The 26,137-nt window shown below is 40.0% G+C and overlaps 1 protein-coding gene across 48 annotated transcripts in view; it reads right to left on the reverse strand.

The window, feature by feature from the left end:
* Positions 1 to 26,137, reverse strand: part of PTK2 (protein tyrosine kinase 2) — a 279,886-nt gene that overhangs the window by 129,179 nt on the left and 124,570 nt on the right. For all 48 annotated transcript variants that reach the window (XM_070631065.1, XM_070631067.1, XM_070631054.1 and 45 more), the window contains 3 exons: positions 19,293 to 19,372; positions 17,222 to 17,284; positions 1,162 to 1,216 (listed from right to left, as the gene is read on the reverse strand). In XM_070631065.1, coding sequence (XP_070487166.1) covers positions 1,162 to 1,216; positions 17,222 to 17,284; positions 19,293 to 19,372 — 198 coding nt within the window. The remainder of the gene's footprint in view (positions 1 to 1,161; positions 1,217 to 17,221; positions 17,285 to 19,292; positions 19,373 to 26,137) is intronic.

Here is a 26,137-nt window from a genome sequence, read left to right on the forward strand (position 1 = left end):
AACGAAACAGAGTTGACTACGTGTAGAGAACAGACAATAATAGCACAATTGCCAAGAAACTCTTGTATGGAAATGTGTCTCAGATTAAAGCAATAAAAACTGCTGAATTTGGCATTTTATCATTCTTAGTAATAAGGATGATGCTCATCATCCTCTTCACACTAGACACCATCTAGTGAGTTCTTTCTGTGTTCACCGTTCCAAGACTTTATACCTGTTAACCCATTTAATCCTCACAAGAACCCCATGTGTCAGAAAACGGTTTTATCCTCACTTAACCGATGTGGAAACTAAAATACAGGAAGACTAAGTAACCTGGCCAAAGTCCCACACAATTCAAGTTGATGAAGTCAGAACTTTCACCAAGGTAGTTTGGCTTCAGAGCAGTATTTGGAGCCATTATGCTACATCTCTCATGACATATGTCTTATCCTGCTTGGGCGTCAGTTGATGGGATGGTCTTCCATAGGGCTGTTCCGGTGTAGAACATGACCTTTAACAGCCACGGTTTATGAACTGCATTGCGACAAGTACTGTGATAAATAACACATATACATTAATCTGTTAAATATTCACACCGACCCTATAAAATGTTATTTTCTTCATTGTAGAAATAAGAAACCAGGCCCAAGACCATGAGACTGGTAAATGGCAGAGCTCATCTGGAGCTGGACTCTGCCTTGACCCATAGTCTGTGCCCTCCTAGCATACTTGAAGATCCTGACATGGATAAGAATGGAGGCTCTGCAAAAGTTACTAATGAGGAGGAGTATCCAAGTAGTTGAAACAGAAGACAGATCTTCAGAATGCGCACACACACACAATCCAGCTACCACTATGTTCTTTCACAAACTGCTGTGTCACAATACCTGAGACTATAAAGATCCAGGTGACAAGGACTACTATGTATGCAACATTCTTAGTTCTGTACTTCGCTGAGTATCACACACAAGAAGTGAAACCATGGTTTTGTGGGGGAAAGCTGTACCTATAAAAATCTGCTTGCCATTAATATGACTAGAATAACTCTTAGTTTCTTAGATTATAACTTTTACACGTAAGGGGGAAAACCACATCATTTTGTTTTCCCAAAGCAGTCACCTCGGGTGAGGTATTTGCATAATGTGGTCATCTGATTATCATAAAGTCAACTCTACTTACCTTGACAGAATCCAGTAAACTCCTAGGAAAAAACCGCTTCAAACCAACATCTTTTCTGAAATATAAAAAGAAACATATTAACAAATAACACAACCAAATCAATTAATGACATTATTGCAAGAATATAAAAGCAGTTTAAATTATTTATTCTTCTATATATTATTCAGGAAGGAAGTATAACAAAGCTCCAATTCACTAGCATATTCACAGAAGGGGTGGGACAAATTATTTTCCAGATGTGCAGAAAGCATCAATACCAGCTGGTTTAAGTAGAAAGTCTTTTGTCTTTTTTTAACCCTTATTGTTGAAAACTCTTCTATAATATTGCCTCTTTGAAAATTACAACGTGTAAATAAACTCTTTTTTGAACATTGCTTGAGGGTTGGCCTTGCAACATCAGTTCCAACTGGGTAATGTTGCAGAGAGAGCAGACATGTAGAGAGAGCAGACTTGTAGAGAGAGTAGACTGGCCTGATTAGGAAACTCTTTGGGATACACCATGGAAGTTTAAAAAAAAAATGTCTTGGATTAATCCTAAAAGCTGACTATTTTTTAAAACAAGCTTTTTTGATTAAAAGATTCATTCCATTGATGGTTTATCATCTCAGTCTCACACAGCAAACAAAAGAGGGAAATTAAGTGATTTGCCTAAGGTCAAAAAGTTGTAAGTGTGGAACTATTGGAAATCGAGAGATTTTCTTTAGGTCAGGCTACAAAATTATTCATTATTATCAAGAGCCTCAATGCACTTTGGCCAAGGAAACAGATAGGAAGATGGCTCATTCTTTTTTTCTTCTTTGGGTACTAAGTGACCCAGGTTTTTGGCCACTAGATGGCAATCGTGCACTGGTAAAATGAAATAAAGCCTTTCTAGACATTAAGGAATGTCAGGAGACACATAGAAAATAAAAAAGGACTAAGGAGAAAAGCGAAATACAGGTATGTTTTCAGAATTACATAAGGAAACAATAAACTAAATATAAAGTATAAAAAAATAACAAAACAAGTGACTTCATCTATAACTGAAAGCTGGCATTCTAAAAAAACCACAGAAATTGTGTCTGAGTTTACCATGGCTGATCTTATATCCAAACATTTTCATTCCCTTTTCTACAATCTGACTACTAGTTAATACCTAACCCAATGAACTCCTTGCTAAATCCAAAATTGGTCTCGGTTCTCCTTTTTTATTCTGTTATTACTATGCTCGCTACATCCTTATAAAATTCTTTCTCGGTTTCTATAACATACTGTTTTCTGCTTTTACCTGTCAGTGAATTCATAATCCTGGTTTTCCCACTTATTTTTCTAACCACACAAACCCTTTCGTTTGTAACTTCCTTATCTTTTCAGAGCTGCATCATTTACTCTGATTAGAGGATATGAAGACAGAGAAGTGTCCACCCAAGTTCTTCCCTTTCTTGTTGCCTCCTAAAAAGTCAGGGACTTTGCATTTCAGGAATTTTGGTGCCAGCCACTATGGGAAGTAGTAAAATAAGCACATAAAAGAAAAACACCTGAGAATCTTTAAGGCACTATTCCTGAGCATTTTCTTCCCTTCTTTCCTTTTCCGGCAACTATTCCGTAATTTTTTAAAAAGCACTTTATTTTCCTATCAGAGTTCTGGACTGGAATCTTGGCTTTGCCATAAGATGGATTCGGCTATTACTTAACACTTGTAAACCTCAGCCCATCTATTCGTAAAATAGGAATGCTAATTCCTACTGCACGCGGCGGTGCTAAGGATGAAACAAGAATGTAAGTCCCCAGAACTCTAAGGGTGTAGTTTCCTTTCCTCCGGAAATACTGCAGATGCCCCTACTGTCTGGTGAGAGTTTGATCCACATGCCTGACTACCACTGTTTTGCGCAGAGGGAGGCATGACTTGATTCTGCCATTAGCTGAACACACTGTGGGGGTGAGGGGAGGATCCGAGCTGGAAGAGCAGGTGGGAGGGAGGCTCTTTCAGGAGCCCAGGGAAGAGAGGGTGGGAGGATGGGCAGCAGTGGCAGTGAGAAGCGGAGAGATTCAGGAGGTGTTTAGGAAACAGAGCCCAGAGTGCTGAATGACTGGACACATGTGAGAGAAACGGGGATCAGAGATGACAGAGTGCTGATGCCATGCACCGAGAAGGAGAAGGCTGGGGGTGGCTATGGGGCAGCTACCAAGAGTCTGTTTCAGACATGTGGGGGATTTGAGCAAGGTACACAGCCCAGTAGGGATTTCAAGGAGGCAGCTGGCCACGAAAGCCTTTGGATGAGGGAAAAGAGCAGGAGAAAGGAGATGTCCTCTTCCTGACTATGAGACTGGCAGTTGGCATTAGTCAACCCAGTTATACATTTATTTTTCTTAGTCAAGTGGAAAGCAAAGAATTTACTGTACTCATTTCTGTCCCAAATGGGAAAATTAACGATGGACCAGGAAGGTTATGTTTCAAGAAAATGAGAGAGCACGTATTTCTTTGTGAAAATAAAGCCTATTACCAGGTATTACTTTTACTTTCAAGGCGAAGACAACCCCATTTGAACAAAAAAAACCTAAGGCCAACTAATGCTTTAGCAAGTACGCAGTTTAGTTTTTTCCAACTACTTTTGAGTAATAATGGATTTTTAACATTTGTCCATACATTAGAACTCTCTTAAATGGGACATCTGGCAAATGAGAAAATAAAAATGAGGCTGAAGTACACAAAATCATTGGAAAACTTTACCAGCAACACCACCCTTGACACATTTCCATTAATTTAATCAAGAAAAGCCAATCTACTTTAGGCTCCTTGGTGGAGGATGCTGAGAAACCCCGCGGAGCACCTGAGGCGCTGTGCTCACAGTCTGAGGGGGCCTAGAACAGACACCTGAAGTGAACCCTCAGGACCCAGGCAGGGGCGTGCAGGCGGCCCGTCTTTCACACGTGCTGGGAGTCCGACCGGCTTGTGACGTGCACTCTTCTCTGCAGTGGTTCAGCTTCAGCTCCACGGGGCTTATACCTCCTCTGAGCCCAAACTCTCCACAACTGGGAGATAATGCGAATGAAACAATAAACACTACTGACACAGCGTGAACAAAACACAACTACTGGCCTTTGTCATGAGGCAATTCTTTACTATATAAATAATTGTCAAAGGGTAGATTCTAAACTCCTGTAAACGCATTTGACAAAAATCTAGCTTATATAAAGCTTTTAGAATACTGTCAAACCTCAACACTCAAACCCAAGCATTAGGTTGTTAGATTCCCAAATGAGTTCAAAGGAACCTTTTTAACCCTTGCACAACTGATAAGATACTAATATTAGGTGTGAGCTGTACTGTCCACTACAGTAGCCACATGAAGCTATCTGGACTTAAATTAGTTAAAATCAAATTAAAAGTCTAGTTCCCAGTCACATCAGCCACATTTCAAGTACTCAGTAGATTCATGTGGCTAGTGGCTACTGTGCTGGCTGGGGCAGACAGAACACTCCCACCACTGCAGACAGCAGCACTGGGCAGCGCTGGGCTACAGCAATGAACCTAGGACTTCGGGCCCCTGACTCTCTAGGGCTCAGTGCTGTGGGCCCAAAGGCTCCTCAGTAAGGGCAGGAGTTGGTGAGATGGATGGATGCTGGGCACAGGGGCTCAGCTACTACAGGGACAACCACACAGGCTTCCTGCGGACCGCTCAGCAAGCCTGGGAGGGAGGCCCGGAGAGGGCGAGGAGGGCATCCCACCACGACGCAGCAGCAGCACAGGCAGCAGATGTCACAGCGGGGAGCTGAGGCAGACAAGGAGTCCTGGGCTGCGGCCGCCTGTCCGTAGGCAGCAGACAGCTTCTAATTACTATTCTTCCTACTTTCTCTCAGGATTAGCAAAAAGAGTTTCTATCGTCTAGTCTCTAAGATTCAAATCATTGTGGTTTGAAGCTTCCAAGAGAGCAAGGCTGTACTCACCCACTCACAGCGGCCCCACATTAGACTAGGGGCAGAAATGCTACTGTGAACAGCTGACTGTGCAAGAGCACGAAGCACTCTCAAAACCGAGACATTCCCTTGGTGAGAGGCAGGGTTTCTGGGACTTAAAATCATACATGTGCTAACTTTAACCAGATTTCTAAATTAATGTTTAATTTACCTCTGTCCTTCGAGTGAAATATTTAGACCTCTGCTGACTGGGGGGCCTTCCTTCTCTTTCCCTTTTGTTCAGCCTCAAAGCTTTGCCTTCCACGTCTCAGCGCTGATGACTGTCACTTCCTTGCAATCCCCTTTCACACCACACTTGCCCTTCAGAGCGGTCCAGGCGAGAGGGCCAAAGGGCGGTGCTCGCTCCACCGGGTGTGGGAGGGCGACTGGCCCAGCAGTTCTCAGCACCGCAGCTGTCCCTGCCACCCGGGCTCCCCTGTGCGCCACAATGAGCTCTCTGCACGCACTCAGGGGCTGCCTGGATACTCCCAGCCCGCAGCCTTGGCCTGCACATGTGTGTTCACGTCCACAAACCCCTAACACAGGAGACTTCTAGAGGCCTGAGGCTGGAATAGGCTTCATTTACATATTAAAAAGTAATTAAGCTTATTGTAAGTGAATTCTTACATCAAGGATAAACATTTCTCCTTCAGCAATACTTCTGAGAAGACTCTGGCCTTGTCTGTTGGCTTTGTTTAATACATTGTAGACACAATTCCTCAAAGATTTAAAGCCCAAGTGAAAAAGCAACCAAAACTGACATTAAAATATAACTAAACGGTGTGCTTTCATGCAGTATCCCTATCTTATCCTCACCCCAAAACTCTCAGAATTGAGTATCTTCAATTCAAAAATACCACTGAGGTACTTTAACCTCTAAATGATCCTTTAAGCCTCTTAAAAACTGGTAAGCATTAAAATTCTCTACGTGCAATAGAGATTTCTATTCGCTCCTTAATGATATTCTCTCCTTCATGCTGGATAATGAAAAGTTGTCTTCTGGCCAGGTACAGTACTGCATTCCTCTCTTGTAGCTAGGTGTGGTCACGTGACTATGTCTCGGCCAATGTTTCACAAAGGGAATGCACTATATACACATTTGTGTTCTTCACGGGGGAGAGTGCTGTGGAATGTTCATCTCTCCCTCCTTCTTGGGGCTGGAATACAAATGTGATGGCTAAGGTCCAGCACCCATCCTAGGCCATGAGGAGGCATGCTACAAATGATGGAATGGCAAGATTAAAGGAGCCTGGCACCCTGGTGATGAAAAACACCGACTGCCTGGGAATTGATGTGTATGAAAGAGAAAGGACCTTCTATCTTAGTACCACTGTCAATTTGTGCAAAATCCATCAGCATACCTTTCTTTGATATATTATTATAAGCCTCTAAAGAAAGTACTGGATTACTATTGACAAGACAGACAATGAAAAACATGAAAATAATACAAAACCATAATTAGCCTAGGCTAATTTTAAATCACAAATTTATTCATTCAAGAAATATTTAGGGAATACCTAATAAATGTCAGATACTCTGCTAAGTGCTGGGAATACCGAGAGGTCCCCTACACTGATGTAGCTCACATCCTAGTAGAGGAGAGAGAGTTATACAAACTACAGCAAAATACATTACACGTAAAGATGATTAAAAATGAATTTCTCAAAAAGGCAAACCACTTGATAAGGAAATGAGCAGAATTAAAAAGTCAGTGGTTCATTTAAAATAATTTCACACTGTGGTTCTGTAGCTTGGAGAAGAATCATTGGTACATAAGATTCTTCCTTCTGCAATATCACATTAGGAACTATAATTTTAATACTGTATTATTGGCTTTTTGGTTTAATTTGCCATCAGCAATGCTATTTTTAAGCTTGATGACAAATATTTTTCTTAAATATCTGATCTGACCTCCTGTGACAGCTCCTTCTTCTCCCTTGCCGCTGATTTACAAAAGATGTCACTGACAGTCTCGTGTGTTCCACTCCAGTTTGTTCTCTGGTAGTGGGAGCCCTGAGGACTGGCTGAAGTTCCAGGGCCAGTGGAATTCACTGCCATTACTTCCCCTCTGCCTACGGAAAAGATCTGTTGGTTCTACCCAGGTTTAGGTGGTTTAAAAAAAGAAAAATACAGAGGTTTCTAGACAGTCCTTTTCCCTCTCTCAAAAGTTGAGACTCATTATTTTTAGCATAATTCAAAATAGCTATTTTGAAATGTGGTAAAGTTGAAGGGATATTCTTCTTTAGGCTGTAAATAACTGCGACTGTCTTTAAATTTTCTGGTAGAAACTAAGCAACTATAAGGACTATTTCATAATTTTTCTCCTTATTATCAAGGAAAAAGAGAACCATGAAAAACTGATAATGAACAAGTAATATTCTGCATTCATGTATAATTCTTTTCTGTACTGAGGAAATACGTAAATTTCTAAATGACTCCAAGTTCCTAATAAAAAGCAGTAGGACAGAGTGATGCTGAGCCCCCCACGCCCTGCCCCCTGCCCAGAGGCCCTAGGCTGCCAGGCTCCTGCACAGGACAGCCATAACACCTGCAGGGCCAGACTATCCTCTCAGCCTGCACCACTTTTTTTTTTTTTAAGATTTTCTTTTTTCTTTTTTTTTTTTTTCCCCCCAAAGCCCCCCGGTACATAGTTGTGTATTCTTCGTTGTGGGTTCTTCTAGTTGTGGCATGTGGGACGCTGCCTCAGCGTGGTCTGATGAGCAGTGCCATGTCCGCGCCCAGGATTCGAACTAACGAAACACTGGGCCGCCTGATACGGAGTGCGCGAACTTAACCACTCGGCCACGGGGCCAGCCCCGGCCTGCACCACTTTTAAAGCCCTGGCAGCAGCCTTTTCAACAGATGCGGTGGAAGACAGAACCGAGGGAATAGCTTTAAACTATTGAGAAACTGTAACAATCTAGAATTGTTAATGGAGTAAAGCTCTCTCTCAAAAACAAGGGTAAAATAAAGAAAATTACAAGATGACAAAAGCAGAATTTTATCACCAAAAGACATATATGAAAGAACTTCTAAATAATATACTTTAAGAAAAAGAAATCTGATACTAGAAGAGAGGCTGAGCTGGAGCAAAGACTGTTTAACCAACACAGGGATAAACAGGTAGGTCTGAAGGACCCTGTCCCACACCCCCTTCAGTCTGGGGGGATGAGCACCGGGGCTGGTGGCTGCGCAAACCTGCTCGGGGACTTGGACCTGAGGCTGCCTGTAAGGTGGGATGATGCACCTGGCACTCGGGCCCTGAGCTCGCACCTGAGGGAGGCTGGAGCTGTGCCATTCCCTGGCTCTCGTCAGAAGCCACAGCAGCACAAGTGAAGCCCCTCTGGAGCCCTGCGCATTCTATCTTGGGCCACCAGGCTTGGATTCAAGCCACCTGGGGGCTTGAGAGTCAGAGTAACAGCAGATTGACACAGTTCGTTGCCCCAAAGTCACTGTCAGATACAGAACATAAAACTGTGCGTGAAAAGCTAGAAGAAGTAAACCCCACAATCACATATGAGCATGCAACAAGAGGTTACCAGGAATGAAAAGCAGATGACATTACAAAAAATGGAACTTCTAGAAGTGAAAAATGTAAATGGGGAAATGAAAAACTGAATGGACAAGGTACGACAGAAAGGCACTACGTAAGGGGGAATTAAGGATTTAGAAGACAAACCCAGAGAAACTATACACACAATGCCACAGAGAGAAGTAGAGATGGAAAATATGAAAGATGTTAACAAATACAAAGGTCGAAAAGTATATCCAGTTGACAAAGAGAACGGCAGACACTTTCCAGATGAAAAACGCGAATCCGCAGAATCAAGAAGCACATCTTGTTCCAAGCTGGATTTTATAAAAAGAAATCCAAGTCTAAGACGTGGGTGAAACCAGAAAAGACCAAAAATAAGGAGCTGATCTTAATAGAAGGAGCAACCCAAAGATGCATCAAGAGAGACCTGACGACAGCCATAACGGAATGTTCTCTCTAGAGAGCAGAGGAAATGCAACAATCTGAATAACATATTTGAAGGAAAAGGAAAAGAATGTCTAAGCAGGAACACAATAAACATGCAGGGATAGCCAAAAAACAATGTCTGTATAAAATAATAACAGTATCTAATATTTGGGGTTTAAGTAAAGAAAGAACTAAAATAATGGGAGAAATGGCAAGTAATTTGGAAGGAGATGGGGAGAGGTGGGATGTCCCAAAGTCCTTGTGTTGTTTAAGAGAGCAGGAAGGTAATTTTAAAATCTAGGTTTGGTTAAGTTGACACAGAAAATTAAAATGCAAGGGTAACTAATAAAAGAACAGAAATACTTTATAGACTTCCAAATCATTAGAGAATAAAACTTGGAATAAGAAAACCAACTAAGAAAAAAAAAACCCCAAACCAAATCAAACCATAGATATACACAACCCCAACCCAAAAATCAAAAAAATTTAAGAAAAAAAGAAAGACGGTAGAAATAAAGATAACACAAGCCAGTCCAAATAAATTAATACATTGTTCATCCTAATAAATATAAATGTATTAACTCTATCAATTAAAAAGATTTAGCAAACTGGATTTAAGAAATCCAGCTCTATGAAATTTATAAGAGAACACACCTTAAAAAGTATAAAGACATAAAAAAATTAAAAGTAAGAAATGGAAAATATAAACTAGGCCAATGCTAACCTAAAGAAGGCAAAACAGACTTTAAGACCAAAGAAAACCCAAAACAAAAAAATATTATCAGGCATACCAAGGATCTCTAAATAAAGACAGAAGATTCAATTTACCAAGAAGACGTAAGCATTCTGTTTGGATGTTTAATTTAAAAACTTGAAAATATAAAGCAAAAATTAATAGACCTACAAGAAAAAGTAGCAAAGCCACTATCATAGAGGGAGATACACACCTCTCTTAATTATTGATATGTCAAGAGAAAAAATACCAGTAAAGACAATTAACAAGCTCGCTTAGAAAATATATTTTTTAAGCCACACTGAAACATTTATAGAAACTGATCACACACAGCAAATACAGGCACGTACCACATGGTAACATTTTGGGCAACGATGAACGGCGTGAGGATGCTCCCATAAGGTCAGTGCCATCTGGCCAACGTGTGCAGTAGGCTGCACCATCCAGGTTTGCGTAAGTGCACTCTGTGATGTCTGCACAATGATGGAATCAGCTAACAACACCTTTCTCAGAACACACCCCCACTGTTAAAGTAACACAGGACTGCATACCAAAATGTAAATACTTGCAGAATCTAGGGGGTAGAAATACACGTGTTCACTGCACAATTCTTTCAACTTTTTGTATGCTTGAAATTTTATCATAAGATACTGGAGGGAAATGATCTTACACTAGTTTACACAGAAAGTCTCAACAAAAGCCAAAGAAGTTCTTACCACACAGACCACTCTTTCTGATCATAATGCAACTAAGCTAAAAGTTAATTTAAAAAGATAACATTAAGAAAAACCTAGGGGCTGGCCCGGTAGCGCAGCGGTTAAGTGTGCACATTCCACTTCAGTGGCCTGGGGTTCGCCAGTTTGGATCCCAGGTGTGGACATGACACCGCTTGGCAAGCCATGCTGTGGTAGGCGTCCCACATATCAAGCAGAGGAAGATGGGCACAGATGTTAGCTCAGGGCCAGTCTTCCTCAGAAAACAACAACAACAAAACAAAAAGAAAAAAAAAAGAAAAAAGAAAAACCTACACATTTTGGAATGTAAAAATATAAATGAATCCACAAAAGTTTTAGAAAAAACATCACATCTTAAAACTCAAGAATCAAAATGAAAATAACTGATAGATTTTACTACATTAACAAAAGAAAAACTTCTGTATGATGAAAAGCCATATAATCATAGCTGAAGGACAAAGACAAAACAGGAAAGAACATATAGGACATATATTACAAACAGGGTTAACATGACAAAGACCTCAATATTAAATTAAAAAAACATAAATACATTGGAAAAACTGACGAAACTACAGCCAATTTACAAAAGGAATAGAAAATGTCCCATATATGGAAAGGTGTTTAATATCGAGAGTAATCAAACTAATGTGAATAAAACAAGCTATTCGTGGCCTATCAGGCGACAACAAACAACAAAAAAAATGGCAACACTGCCTTATAATTGTTATTAACCTGAACGTCTCCCATTAGGTGACTGATCAAATGCGGTATTATATATCAATTTGATGGAATAATATGCTAATGTATATTTATATTTAGTCACATGGAAACATCTCTTCAGCATAAGGTTGAATAAAACAGCAGGATGCACGTCTAGTGTCGTTACTTGTATATTAAGCTACATATTTCATTGGCACACGTGTACTAAAAAGGGGGCTCTAAGAATATTTACAAAGACTGCAGGTGGTTAACACTCGCTGATGCGATTGGAAGATTCCTCCCTATGTGACAGGGAGGTCTCAATTTTCTCAGCTAGAAGGTGTTATTATCCTTCTAAACAAAGACATTAAAAATTATTTTAAAAGGGCTCAAAATTTAGTTAATAGATGAACTCTGATATTCTTTTATATGATTTTTTTCTTAAAAATACTCTTCGAGGGGGGCTGGCCCCGTGGCCGAGTGGCTAAGTTCACGCGCTCCGCTGCAGGCGGCCCAGTGTTTCGTTGGTTCGAATCCTGGGCGCGGACATGGCACTGCTCATCAAACCACGCTGAGGCAGCGTCCCACATGTCACAACTAGAAGGACCCACAACGAAGAATATACAACTATGTACCGGGGGGCTTTGGGGAGAAAAAGGAAAAATAAAATCTTTAAAAAAAAAAAAAAAAAAAGTTCAAAAATACTCTTCCAGGGGCCCGCCCTGTGGCCTAGTGGAGATGAACTCTGATATTCTTTTATATGATTTTTTTCTTAAAAATACTCTTCGAGGGGGGCTGGCCCCGTGGCCGAGTGGTTAAGTTTGATGCACTCTGCTTCAGCGGCCCAGGTTTGTGGGTTCAGATCCAGGGTGCAAGCCTAAGCCACTTGTCAGCCATGCTGTGGCGGCATCCCATATATAAAGTAGAGGAAGACTGGCACAAATGTTAGCTCAGGGCTAATCTTCCTCAAGCAAAAAAAAGAGGAAGATTAGCAATAGATGTTAGCTCAGGGCTAATCTTACTCACCAAAAAAATAAATAAAAATACTCTGAAAAAACTCTACACAATTTGGTTTTCATTATGACTGACAATCATTCTCTCCTCTGGATAATGATTACAATGATAATTATGGGCAACATTTATTCAGTGTTGGACAGTAATATTAAGCTCTTGACATGGATTATCTCCCTTAACTCCCCACATCAACCCAATACGCACATAGGCACCACCCCCCCTTTACAGATTTAGAAACAGACATCGAGAACTTTGCTAAGCCGAGGTCAATAAGCAGAAGAGCTAGTCAAGGGTGGAACTGGGACTAGAACCCAGATGCTCTGCTGTAGAGCCCGCTCTATGAGTCCACCTCTCACCTCACACAAATGTGCGAGTTCACACAATTTATACAATTACAAAGAACCACTACAGTGAGGCAAAGGCATAGGAATTGAGAAAGAAGGTGCAGCAAAATGAGCAGCGGAGTTTCATGGAAATGCAAGTCTCAAATTCCCCCTTCTCTTCCTTAACTATCATGTTTACTTAATTTAAATATCATAAATATATAAGAACTAAAACAAAACAGCCACTTCAAAACAACAGAGGATTCAACTTTTCATTCATACCCTCTAGGAAGACGTGTCTAACTGACAAAATCACGCCGTACCTATTTCTCCTATTTGCAGGTAATAACCACCGCAAGCCCTTACTGATGTATGGTTAATTCCCACATGCTCCATTTCACTGACCCCCACGGAAACTCTGAGGTTTTGGAGGCACTGATTAATACCCCAATTTGTCCTCCCCCATATGTCTATTCTCCTGTTGCCTCAATTTCTGTAATTTCTAAAAATAAGCCAAATTTACACCAACTTTAATGCAATTTTTGACTCTCATTTCAAAAACATCCTCCTCTCTCCAAACACACCATCCACCACCCTACCTTGATGGATACCTGCCTGTTCTTGCTGCATTGTCAATGGAGATTTCATTCCGACACTCATTTTCCTGTAACCCTGTCCCCTTTTAGAGTACATCTGGCTCACTTCATTTCTGTGACACCCCTGGCTCTCACACAGACACTGTCTTTCACGTTCCTCCCTTGGCCTCTCACAGACACAGGGCAGAATACAAATCACATCATTCTTCCTCCCCAGTCCCTGCAACAAGACAGGCTTCCACAGCAACCCTGAGGATGAGCACAGGTGTTCCTGGCACCCTGTCACTCTGACTCTGCGAGGTGATTCATAATCCAGGTCACTGACCTAGCACTCCTCTTCTGACTTCACAGAACTACTCACCACGGACTGGACCTTTTTAGATCGTCATCTCTAACTATCTGCTGGCTTTTTGCCTCCTCAGTTCTCTCATCATTTTTTTCAATTGAGATAAACTTTTTATTTTACAATAGTCTTAGACTTTACAGAAAAAGTGCAAAGATAGTACAGAGAGATCCTCGAATACTCCCCACCCAGGTTTCCCTATTGTTAATATCTTGCATTACTATGGTATATCTGTCACAACTAGTAAATCAATATTAGGATATTATTACTAATATACTCTATACTTTATTCACATTTTATTAATTTTTCCCTATCATCATTTTTCTGTTTCAGGATCCAATTTAATCATCACATCTCCTTAGGCTCCTCTTGGCTGTGTCAGTTTCTCTGACTTTCCTTGTTTTTGATGATGTTGACAGTTTTCAAGAGTACTAGTCTGGTCCAATTTTGTAAAATGTCTCTCAACTGGAAATTATCTGCTTTTCTCATGATTAGATGGGAGTTATGGGTTTCTGGGAAGAAGTCAATAGAGGTGAAGCGTCATTCTCAACAGATCACATCAAGGGTACATTCCATCGTGCCTTATCACTGTTGATGCCGACCTGGCTCAGCAGGGTAAGGTGGTCTCTGTCAGATTTCTCCAATGTCAAGGTACTTTCTCCCCACACCCACTTTCCATTCTTTAGAAACAAGTCACCAAGTACGGCCCATACTTTAAGGGTGGGATTTTATGCCCTGCCTCCTTCGGGGTCATAACTACATAAATTGTTTGGAGTTATTCTGTATGGGAATTTGTCACTTCTGCTTATTTATATTAGTATGGACTCACGGATATTTACTCCACACTCTGGGCTATAATCTAAGACTGTGTCATTCATTGTTGCTCGCATTGTCCCAGATTAGTCACTGGGAGCTCCTTTAGTTGGCTCTTGTGATGCTTTGACAGAGCCTCACTGTTTGGTTTTTTGAGCACTTCCTCTTTTCTGGCACTACAAGATGCTCTAGCCTCATCTAATATTCTCCCTCCCCTCCCTCAAATCAGGCCTTTTCCCAAGGAGCCCTGGTTCCTTTTATTTAAGAATGATATTAGAAACCAAGATCTAAGCATTTGTTACTATCAGAGATTTTTAAGGCTGTTGGTATTAGCGATTTACAACATATGAAATAAACCAACATTTCTCCTTCCTTTTTCATTTAAAAGACACAAATGTTCCCTCAGAACTGAAAATCAACAGCCCCAAACAACTTATCCTCTTCCCCTTCAAGCATGCAACTGTTTGTGTGACTGACATCCCCACTGGCCCAGGACGGAAAACCAAGAGTCCTTGGATTCCTCCTCCCTTGCCTTCTTCACCCAAATTTCACCAGCCAGCTGGCCATGGAGACTCTGACTCAGGTAATCTCCATCCCATGGCCACTGCTATGGTGCCTACGACAGAGCCACATTCTTTCTTAAATGAAAAGGAGAGATGCAATGATTTCTTGGTTCCCTGCTTCCATTTTTAGCCTTCTTTAATAAAATTCCAATCTCAAGAACATGGAATTCTCAAACAAATCTCCTCATACCACTGTCCTGCTTAAAACAGTTCCATGAGTCAGCAGTGCTCAAGGACCAAGTCCTGGAGACCATATGAGATGGTAGGAGACTGTTCAGGATGCGGCCCCTAACACACACACTCCTCTCGTCCCCTACGGGCAAGATGTTCTATCCACAACAAACTTTTGGTCTTCCAGCCGTTATCTGATCATTTCAGGTGCCGTCGCAAATACGGATCTCTGTTCCCCTGTTGGCTCGGCACATGCTCAGTAACCTCCATCTGCCCACGCTCCTCTGAGACTCAGAGGTGGACAATACCTCCCCATGAAACCATTGCGGACATCAGGTACACACCCTCTAGAAACTTCTACTTTAGTTCATAGTACATTATTTTATAATTTTGCTTAATTTTACTTCTGAGAGTCTCCCTTCTAGCTGTTAGGTTCCTGAGGATGAAAATTTTGTATTATTAATTTCTGAATCTCCAACTTTAGCTGCCAAGGGCTCAGCAGATGCTCAATAATGTTTGTTAAATGAACTAATGACTAAAGAAATAAATGGAAAAGGAAAAGAGAATCAACCAAATAAGCAAACAGGGACAACTACTCTTGTTTTTCCTGAACCTGCTTTTGAACTGAGGTCAGATCTAGTACTCATCTAAGACAAGGCCCTCAAGGATTCCTTCAATTCTGGTCATCTACACTTTAAGCACTAAGAAGAGTCTTTCACGCTGAAGAATGTGTCAATTTTAAACAAAAATCTAAACCACAGTGAATGTTAGTTTTGTTTTGCTTCTTTTTTTTAATTAATGGTATCATTACTTCCATGCCATCAAGTGAAGGGCAGGGAAATTCTACTTAAAGTAACTCTACCTAGTAACATTTCCTAGTTGATCTCTAAAATTTTTCGTTCAACTCCAACCAATTCCTTTTTGTCCTTATCTAACCCGTTACGAGACACAGTAAACACGACAGGTATGTTCATAAACAGACAATCATAAGCATTTGGGGAGTGTCCATCATGTGCTGGGCACCGTCAAGAGTCTGTGCTATCCCAGCATATCGCCCTCGGAAGTCAAGGGACGGATCAGCCTTCCGCATACTGACAGGACACACTGCCTAGGTCGCACTCATTCACTCGTCACAACTTGGCACAAAGGAGGCTCATGTAATTACAAAAAGTAACCGTCATAGCTACTACCACCAGTTATTATTTCAAATAGCTGTACCTGCTTTATAACAAATTTCCAAAAATATTTATTTCTAGTTTTATTTTTAAATGACCATAACTCCTCTGCAAAATCTTGTTTTCAAAATGGTGGGATATTAAACTTTCACAGTGTGGTAGTAGTTGGGCTGACCTAGAAAGTCCAAATAAAACCCAAGGCCACATGGAGTCTCTACTACAGGAGAGCAGCTATGGATAATCTTTCACTTTACTTTACCAACGTATTCCAACAAGCACAAGGACTTCAGGAACAACATGGTCAGAAAAGAAAGTGCTGGCAAACAGTTGCACCACTGCTAATAAAAATAAAACTGACTTTTACTAGGATATAACAAATATCGACTCTCTTTTGCTAAATCAGTTACCGAAAGATGAAGAGCAGAACTTCTAGCCTCCCAAGACGTAAGCTCTAGCTTGGCTTATCTACATTTAAAACAACCTAATATGACAGTCTAATAGACAAATTAATTTCATTATTGGAAAAGTTTTCAGTTATTCTAAATTTTCTGATACATGAGCAACAAATAACTCCCACATCTCCACTTTTTTTCACTAAGAAAAAAATTCCATAGTGAGATCATAAAGAGAATATAACTGATAATTTCTAGGCAATTTCTAGGCAACTCTATAGTTCAACATAAATTAGAAGTGAAACTTTCATCCCAATGATTAAATCTACATAGATAAAAAAGTTTATTTTGTATGTATTAACATACCACAGACATTATGAGCCTTAAGACATTTATCAACAAATTTAAATTTTGCTTATACAACTAATGTCATCAAGAAATCTTTTCTTAATAAGACTCCCCCTCTTCCAGATATAAAAGTTTTAGAAATGGCAGTGTTTCAGATTTACTATTTAATTTAAGTAAAGATAAACTGATAAACACTACAGCTGGCAGAACATCCGGCTCTGAATACTTGCAGGTGCAGCTTAGGGCGCGTCATACTCACTCTAACACTTCATAGTTAGACTTCTTCTCCAGTGCATTGCCCCGCATCTCCCAGTACGATCGCCTAAAACCAGGGAAGACACAAATTTACAGCTACGCATAAGGAAGGCCTATGCTGTTAAATGATAAAAACTGCAAGGGGGGGCGACTTAACTACTTTGTGGCTCAGCCACAAACATTCAGATAAATTATGAATACAGAAAGAATGTGATTCACAGCATTATTCCTATATCTCAATGAAACATAAGTCAGTTAACACAGATCTTGTTTCTATTTAACACTCTCATTTTCCCTTTTAACCTGAAGCAGGTCTGGCTTTTTGTAAAGGTGAGAAACAAGATTCCAGTTCTAAAAGAGAAGAGCTACATTTGCTGTGTCGTACTGCATCTTTTCTCGAGGGACAGCACAGACGAGCAGAACAGCTACAGGAACATCGGACCGCTGCTGTGGCCAGGTGTGGCCCACACCTCCTCCTGTGGAGGCGCACCTGTGTCAGACAGGTAACAAGAATCACAGCAGGCCCGGCCCCATGACGGAGATGCCAGGCTGCTGGGGAACAGGTGCTGCCTACCATTCTGAACGTTTACAGCCTGCATTTTACCTTTTTACTCCAAATTACATGTTCAGGCAGTTTCAGGTCTTAGTGGAACCAAGTCCTTTCTCTACAAAACCTGCCACAAGTGGGTGGGATTCTCTCTGCATGTACACAGCATCTCACAAAAGAACAAGGTCTGGATTCAGCTGCTCTGGGATACATGGATATTACAAATCATCTGATGTAATTTTATAGGAGAATGCACAGTCAACAAGACTTTGTTTCAAATCTGTCTGGAATAATATGAATACTAGTTTTGCTTTTTAAATTTGTTTGACGTTTTTCTTTGGCCTACTTAAAATGGAATGTACTAGATTTAGATGAAAAGTAAAAAAGAGCCCAAAAGAGTCACTTAATTTGTTCGCTTGCTTTCTATTCATGTGTGGGGGGCTCTGAAGGGGTCCTTAATTTGTCAGGCTTTTCCTTCAGAGTCCAAGACTTGAATCAGTGACACTGAACAAAGGTGAAGAGGAGAGGGGTAAACATAACGTGGGAGAGTCTAGACTGGGAAGGAGGAGAAAGTCATTTAGAACCAGGAGCGGAACCACTGCCATTCACATCGGAGCTCACGCTTCCCGACTGCTTTTCCAGGTAATACATTACAGTACTGTTTGTAATAGGAATAGAATGTCCAAGGATCCTTTCCAAGCTAGAACTGTGAAGAGGGCCAAGAGAGGTGGTAGGAACATGAAGAGACCAGTGAGAGGGACAGACTTAAGAGTGAAAACCAGTGTTAATGAAGAGTTGAGTTATACTTCATAATCTTTGGGTCCTTGTAGGAACTGTTACTTAATAGCTTTATGCAATATAAAAAATAGTATCTCCGGGGAAAATTATTGGTAACTGTTTTAAGTATACATAATCAAATTTTAGCTAGTTTAACCAACTCATCTTAAACTAGCAACCCAAGGTAATTTTAATTAAAATTATCCCTGACAAAGGTAAAATATTCTTTTATTCAAAATTTAAAATATATTTAAAATAATATATGACAAACAGTGACAAACGTTATCAGAAGTAAGAAACATATTCTCAGATTTCCATTCCTTTAAATCTGTTTTGTCCAACATAGTGGCCACTAGTCTCATGTGCCTATTTATGTTTAAATTTAAATTAATGTGCACTAGGCACATTTAAGTACTTAGTATCCACCTCTGGCTAGTGACTAGCATGTGAGATCACACAAATATAGACTATTTCCATCATTACAGAAGTTTCTACTGGAGAGTGCTGTCTTATATTTTCTTACATACTTACACTCTTATAAATCATTCCATTTCAAATATAATGAAATATCATTTTAAAAGACTCTTAAGATTTCCAAAATTAGCAATGTCAACCTAGTTCAGAATCTTCTCAAATTTTTACTCAAATTTTATTGATAATCTTTGTAAGGAAAATGAAAATATTTGGATAATTTCCAAAAATAATGAAAACATCGATGAATAAAGACGTCAATGTATAGTTAGCACCTTACCGTATTTCTAGACAACCCAACTTCAAAGCAATGTCCTGGTCCACTTGATCAGCTATCTCTAACATATAATCACTCTTCACCTACAATAGAAAGGAATGGGAAAAACAAAGCTGCTTTAAAGGAACACAGGTTAGACTTATTCACTCGCTAACTGTTTACTGGGTGCCTTCTGCACACTTTGACACACTGTCAGTAGTTATGCTAGATGCTGGATATAAAAATGAGTAATGCTAAAAATTATTTAAAGAAATAAAATGGTTCCCTACTAAGAAGAGCTGATACAATCTATGAGCATTTCCATGGGACTTTAAGAAACAGCTACCACTGAATCACAAGACTGTCAAGCTGCTCTATACCCCTCCCACACTGTCACAAGTGAAAACAAGGAGAGAGGGCTCCATTCCATGTAAATTTGTAATGCACATATTTTTTGAACTCAAATTTCAGTCCCAGTAGCATTTTTTGGACCTCAAGGCAATAGCAAAGAAAATTTACATATTCCAAAATCCATTTAACTCTGCAACTGAAGTGCTTCCACCCATCTACTGTAAGTGATTAATCTGCAAGTTCATAAAATACTTAAAGTCTAATCTAAAGAGAAGAATTATTCTATAGAATAGAATTCCATAAATGTCTTCTAAGCAATGATTATACTCAACTAAACTAACTCACGGGCTGGTATCCGTATCTGAGAGCACCTATTCAGTGTGAAGACACTTTCGAAGATGAAATACATAACATCTCCTTATAGATCAGCACTGCCAGATTAACATCTGCAGCTGGTTTTGATGACAGGAGCACTCATTTTGAACCTCAATTAACTGAAATGTTACCTCTCCCCAAAAAAGGAACTCCATTCTTCTCATTAGTAGACCTTATCACAAAACCCTGCAGTTAACTAATATATACAAAACTTTGTGGACATTAGTCTTGTCTCTTGTTATGTAAGTGTTTCATAATACTCTTGATTTTGCCTCTTGTCCTCAACCCTAAAATACTTACTCTCTGGCCCTTAACAGAAAAAGTGTGTTGACCTCTGCCCTGGAAAAAATTCCAAAGATCCTGATCTTCAACTATTACCTCCTAGCCTGTCAGTTCACTTGCTCAAGAAATTGGTTGTTGTTGTTACTGCCATCGAGTAGATCCTGACTCCTAGCAGCCGTGGACAGCAGAGCTGAGCCCTGCCTGGTCTTTTTGGCCACCCTCTCCCCTTCTGGTGCCGTTATCAGACAATGCTCTGCTGCTATTCATAAGGTTGACATGGCCAAGCTTTGGGGAAACAGGTAGCCACATCCTTCCTAGTCTGTCTAGTCTGGAAGCTCCACTGAAACCTGTCCACCATGAGTGACCCTGCTGGGATCTCAAATACTGTTGGCATAGCTTTCAGCATCACAGTGACAAGCAGCCACCACAGTATGACATTCAACATATGGGTGGTGTGGTTCCCTGACTAGGAAACAAACTCAGGCTCTGGGAGTAAGAGCGCCAACTCTTAACCACTTGACCACCAGAGCCGCTCAAAAGGTTTCTACTCCCAGTTAATTACTCTGCCTACCTTATGTTGGATAGTTCACCATTCAGACCTTCCCCTGCAAAGACTCCCAACTCCCCAATCTCCCATTATCCCTTTACTTTAATTGCCAGACAAAAACAACATATACTGAAACAAACCACACACCTCCTTCTCCATGGTTACTGCCAGGCAACTGGAGAAACTACAGTATAAGCTTCGCTTTAAATTCACGATGACAGACTTTGAAGAGTCAGTTGAAACTGTCTGGAAATTCAACAATGCTTGCCTAGGAAGTTTGTGAACACAGTGATTCATACTTTCTCCAGTCAACCTGCCACATCTCTCTTTACAGAGAAAATAAAAGTCTTCAGATGTGAATACGCTCTTTAATGTACCAAAAATCTATAACCCAAAGAGCCGGCCTGGTGGCGTAGAGGTTGGGTTTGCACGCTTCCCTTTGGCGGCCTGGGGTTCACCAGTTCGGATCCCAGGCATGGACCTACACACTGCTTATCAAGCCACACTGTGGTAGGTGCTCCACATATAAAGTAGAGGAAGATGGGCACGGATGTTAGCTCAGGGATAATCTTCCTCAAAAAAAAAAAAATCTATAATCTGAGGTGCACGTGTACTCATCTACTCATTCCTTCTCTTACGGTAGGAGCAATGACCACCCACCTGGCAGTGGACAACCATCGGCTATTTTTGATCTAAACACCATTCCCTCTCAAACCCTTTGCTTTATTTTCTGCGCTGAATTACTCAATCCACTAAATTAAGTACAAAGATTTAATTCTAGAATCATTTTGTTTACACTTTAACTGGCTCTTTCTCCTATATAGCAAAAAATAAATCCAAATTTAAAAACTAAGTTTTTACATCATAAGTAGATTTATTATTGAACACAAAAATAAAGGCACACAAGATAAATCAAGACGTATTTATATGAGTTAAAGAAATACCACAGTTGTTCCGACTGAAACATTCGGTGGATCTTAGTTTATGATTTAGTGCAGACTTCAAAGAAACCACAGCAGAACACCAATTATATGTTGAGGAAAATGCATCATTACAAAATTGTTTTAAAGATAATTTTTAAACACTATTCACAGGTGGGAAAATGTAATCACATGCTTTATTTCATTCATCAAATCCAAATTCATATTAGTTGCAAAGATGAAAAAAGGAGAAATTAAGAATCTTTATCCCCTTATTTAATCCCCTTATTTACGAACATGACTTAAAAGTTCTGAGAGTTATTTTTGCTACAGCAACAATGTACTACTCTTGACTCTCAGAGCTGTTATGACCATGGTCTGAAATCCATTCATGGTCTGAAGCGGTGGATGTACACTGAAGTGCAGTGATCCAAGATGGAACAAGCCACCACAACTCCCCTCATCCTCACCGCAAGCCCTGGGGAAGCTTCCCTCTGTGGGAGGACAAAGACAAACCCCACTGGAGTTGCCTGATGGTCCAGCACCTCTCCCTGTCATCCAGGCTCAAGACACAGTGATCTGTGAAACCACTCTGCACGTTCACACCCTGATGCTGTGCTCAGGCATTTTTCTGCAAGACTCAAGGTTCTTTATACTCAGTGTTCATTTCTTTCATAAAACATTTCTTGACTACCTTTCATGTCCTACCAACTCCTAGCAGGATTTATTGCTTTCATTTGTGAAATAAATGCAATTTATTGAGCACTGAAGTGTGTGTACGTATATATAATTGCCTGAAGTAAATATATGCAGCACCATGTCAAGCAGATTTATGGCAATATCTCATTTAATCCTCACAGCATCACTGTGATTGGACACCACCATTATGCTCAATTTACAGCCTTAGAAAAAGCCTAAAAAGAATGAAGATGATAGCAAAGGAATTCCCTATGATTTAAGGACTCTCTACCATGGGCAGGTACTATGCTAAGTGTTTTACAGACATTACTTATAAACTTTACAATAACTCTTCAAGGTAGGTTTTAGTTGTCCTATTGTATACATAAAGATCAGAAAGGTTCATTTGCCCAAGATCACACAGCAAGTGTTAAAGTTAGGACTCAAAAACCACATCTGTCTGGTGATCCCTACAACTCAGCTTTCCGTGTGTACTTATATCTTCTTGTGAACTCTTTCACGGTTTAGATATTCGCTACTACAAGGGAGATTAATGCAGACTGGGAACCACAACTCATTACCCTGGGATCCCCAGGTCTAACAGAATGGCCGCACACGCACCTCCCGCCTCGTCTGCCACTGTCATCGTGTTCTAGTCCCTCTTTACATCATGGATTACTACTGTTTATGAACTCCAGGTCTAGCAAGTTTGCAAGAGCATTTCAAGAAAAGACCTCTGAAAATTGTTTTTGTTTTTTAAAATTAATTTGTTTCCATGCTGATATCACTTTCCTACTTAAAAAATAGGATATATTTGCACTTCCCTCTGTGGGCAAGTACTGTATTTATATTCATGAGTTTTTTCATCTCACTCTGCAATAGAACTAAGCACGGGTTTTAATATAAAAACTGCTCACATCTCTAACAGAAAGTATTAATCCTAAATTACTCCCTAATGTATTCTATATGTCAACTCATTGCTTTAGAATATGCTTTGTTTTGGTCTTTTCTGAATATTTTGTCAGCTACATAGATTTCTCAACTAAACCCAAAAGTCCTCGGTAGTGTGTGTAAGGAAGATGGGCTAAGGGCAGACAAATATGAAACTGACTGAATATATATATCCTGAGTGATCCAAGGCAGTAATTTAACTCTCAGAGCCTCGCCGGCTCAACTGTCAAACTCCTCCCTGAGTTTCGTCAGATCAGAGTGGAATATCCGTATATGAAGGAACTCAACGGCAGTTCTCAATTAAAACATCTTAATTTTTCTCTTGTATACTTAAGCTATAAAAACATATAAAGTATTATACTGTTTTAATGAGTCATATACTTTTTCCACAATTCAATGTCATTTAACATAGCATTGAATAGTTATTCATTCATTGATTCATTCAACAAATATTTACTGATTGTCTACCATGTGCCAGCATAGAGCAGTGAATAAAACATACACATGGAACTTAGAGACGTAACAGTGGGTGAACTTTCACTTGAAAAGGATTGCTCGGAATTTTACATTGAGAATAGACCACAGAAGAAGACTAGAGCTAGAAAACCTGTACAACAAGTGTTTCTACTGTTTCTTTTTTTTTGTCCATTTATAAGAGAAAGGTAACCACAAATCATACTAGAGGTATGCAGAATCCTATCAATTTCTTAAAACAAGAGTTGATGTTGAGTGTTCACACACACACCACCAAACTGATTTCTCAAATTCCAAAGCATTTCTTGGATTTTTTTCTTGACTTCTAACAAATCTCATCCAAAATTCTGAATATCAGAGCATTAGCATTAAAACTCAATGCTCACTACTAAGCCATTCAACAGCATAAATGAAGCACCGAAAGCCTACGTCTTACTGTGTTGGGGATACAATGGTGAAGAAGATAGACTTTATGTTTCTTCTCACTGAATGCACACTCTATTGGTGGGGACAACAGATGACAACAGTCACAATGTGGAGAGAACAGCTCAATGGCTGCCAGGGGTTTGGGACGGGGAGGGTGTGACGAGAAAGGAACAGGGAGTTTCTTTGTGTTGACCGGACAGTTCTGTGACTTGGTAATGGTGGTATTTACACGCATCTACACCCGTGATAAAGTTGCATGGAGCTACATACACACACATAAGTCGTGTAAAAACTGGTGAAATCTGACTATGGCTGCAGTCTGCTTAATAGTACTGAGCCAGTGTCAGTTGCCCTGTTTTTATTATAATGTACTCTATCATGACTGTGATGGAAATTGCTTAACTATACACATTTGTCAGAACTCATTGAACTGTACATTAAAATTGGTGACTTTATTGTATGTAATATTATACTTTAATAAAACTAATTTTAAAATATTTGAAAAATGTACATGTTATATGCGAAATGTACAGGTGCTATGGAAGGCTTTACATAGAAAACGTCACTTAAAATTAAGAGATAACAACTGAGTAGAAATTATTTCAGTCCAGGAAAGGAAAGGGGAGTTACGTAGGAAAATGTTAACTCAGCAGGCCTGGGTTGCTCAAACTGCACATTCCCAAAAAAGGCCTGTGTTCATGACTGGCCTTCAGCCTCCTGAAACTGAACTCCTGTAAAGCTCTTTCTGATGAGAGTGCTTTTGTACACTTGCAGCCTTGGCCCACATCGTATTAGTGCGACCCGGTAGTTTACGCGAACAATGTGATCGTGATGAACATCTGCTTTCTCTCTGGGGCCTGGAGCTTGAATACGTGAGGTCACACAGGTGTTGTATGCCTATGAGACTGACCCCCAAAAAGCCTTAAACACCCAAACCTCAAGTGGGAGCACTAGGCTGGTGACCCATTGGTGACGCTGTCACACATCATTGCTGGAGGAATTAAGCATGTCCTTTGTGACTCCCCTGGAAGGGGACACCTAGAAGCTTCCACCTAGTTTCCTCTGGACGTCGACCCATGTACCTTTTCCCTTTCCTGATTTTCCTTTGTATCCTTTTGCCATAACAAACTATAACTACAAATACAACAACCTCTGAGTCCTGTAAACCCGTCTAATGAATGACTGAGCTTGAGGGTGGTTTTGGGGACCCCTAAGACAGGAGTATTCCTACCAAAGTAAGAGTCTCCTGAGATGGATTCAAGGCAAATTTAAAATATCAACAGGGAACAGTAAACCGTTAGAAAATGACCATTTCTGCCTTCCCATTTCTAAGGCAGAAGGATGATCAAGAAATACGGGTTGAATAGTATAAATACAACAGTTTATCTAAGTCTTCAATAACATGAGCACTTCTTGAATCATCAAAAATATACTGGAGTGGAAAAAGAAGAAATGTACATTATTAAATCTATTAAAGAAGTACAGAAAATGTACTTCTAATAAGTCAGGCTTAGACTTATATTTGATTTTACCTTCTTTCTGGAAAAGGACAGCTGATAATTCCCACATTGAAATGTCAGGTTTTAATCTAGAACTTCCCACTTGGAGCTGCCATTTCGAAATGTTTTAACTGACAGAAAGCTTTAAGGTAAGAAAATACAGATGAAGGAATCCACTTCTGATAACACAATTATCTGAATAAAAACTTCTAAAAATAAAAAATTGGAATAAAAATAAAAGAAGATTGATCAACAACAAATAGTACACCCTGGTACCTCCCATATCTCCACAGGCAGATTTAGATTCTCCACCACAGGGTTCAGCCATGGTTCTGGACTCAGTATCTTCTTCAACTTCCTACTGGC

Source organism: Equus przewalskii, chromosome 8 (assembly GCF_037783145.1).
Source record: "Equus przewalskii isolate Varuska chromosome 8, EquPr2, whole genome shotgun sequence".
NCBI lineage: Eukaryota > Metazoa > Chordata > Mammalia > Perissodactyla > Equidae > Equus > Equus przewalskii.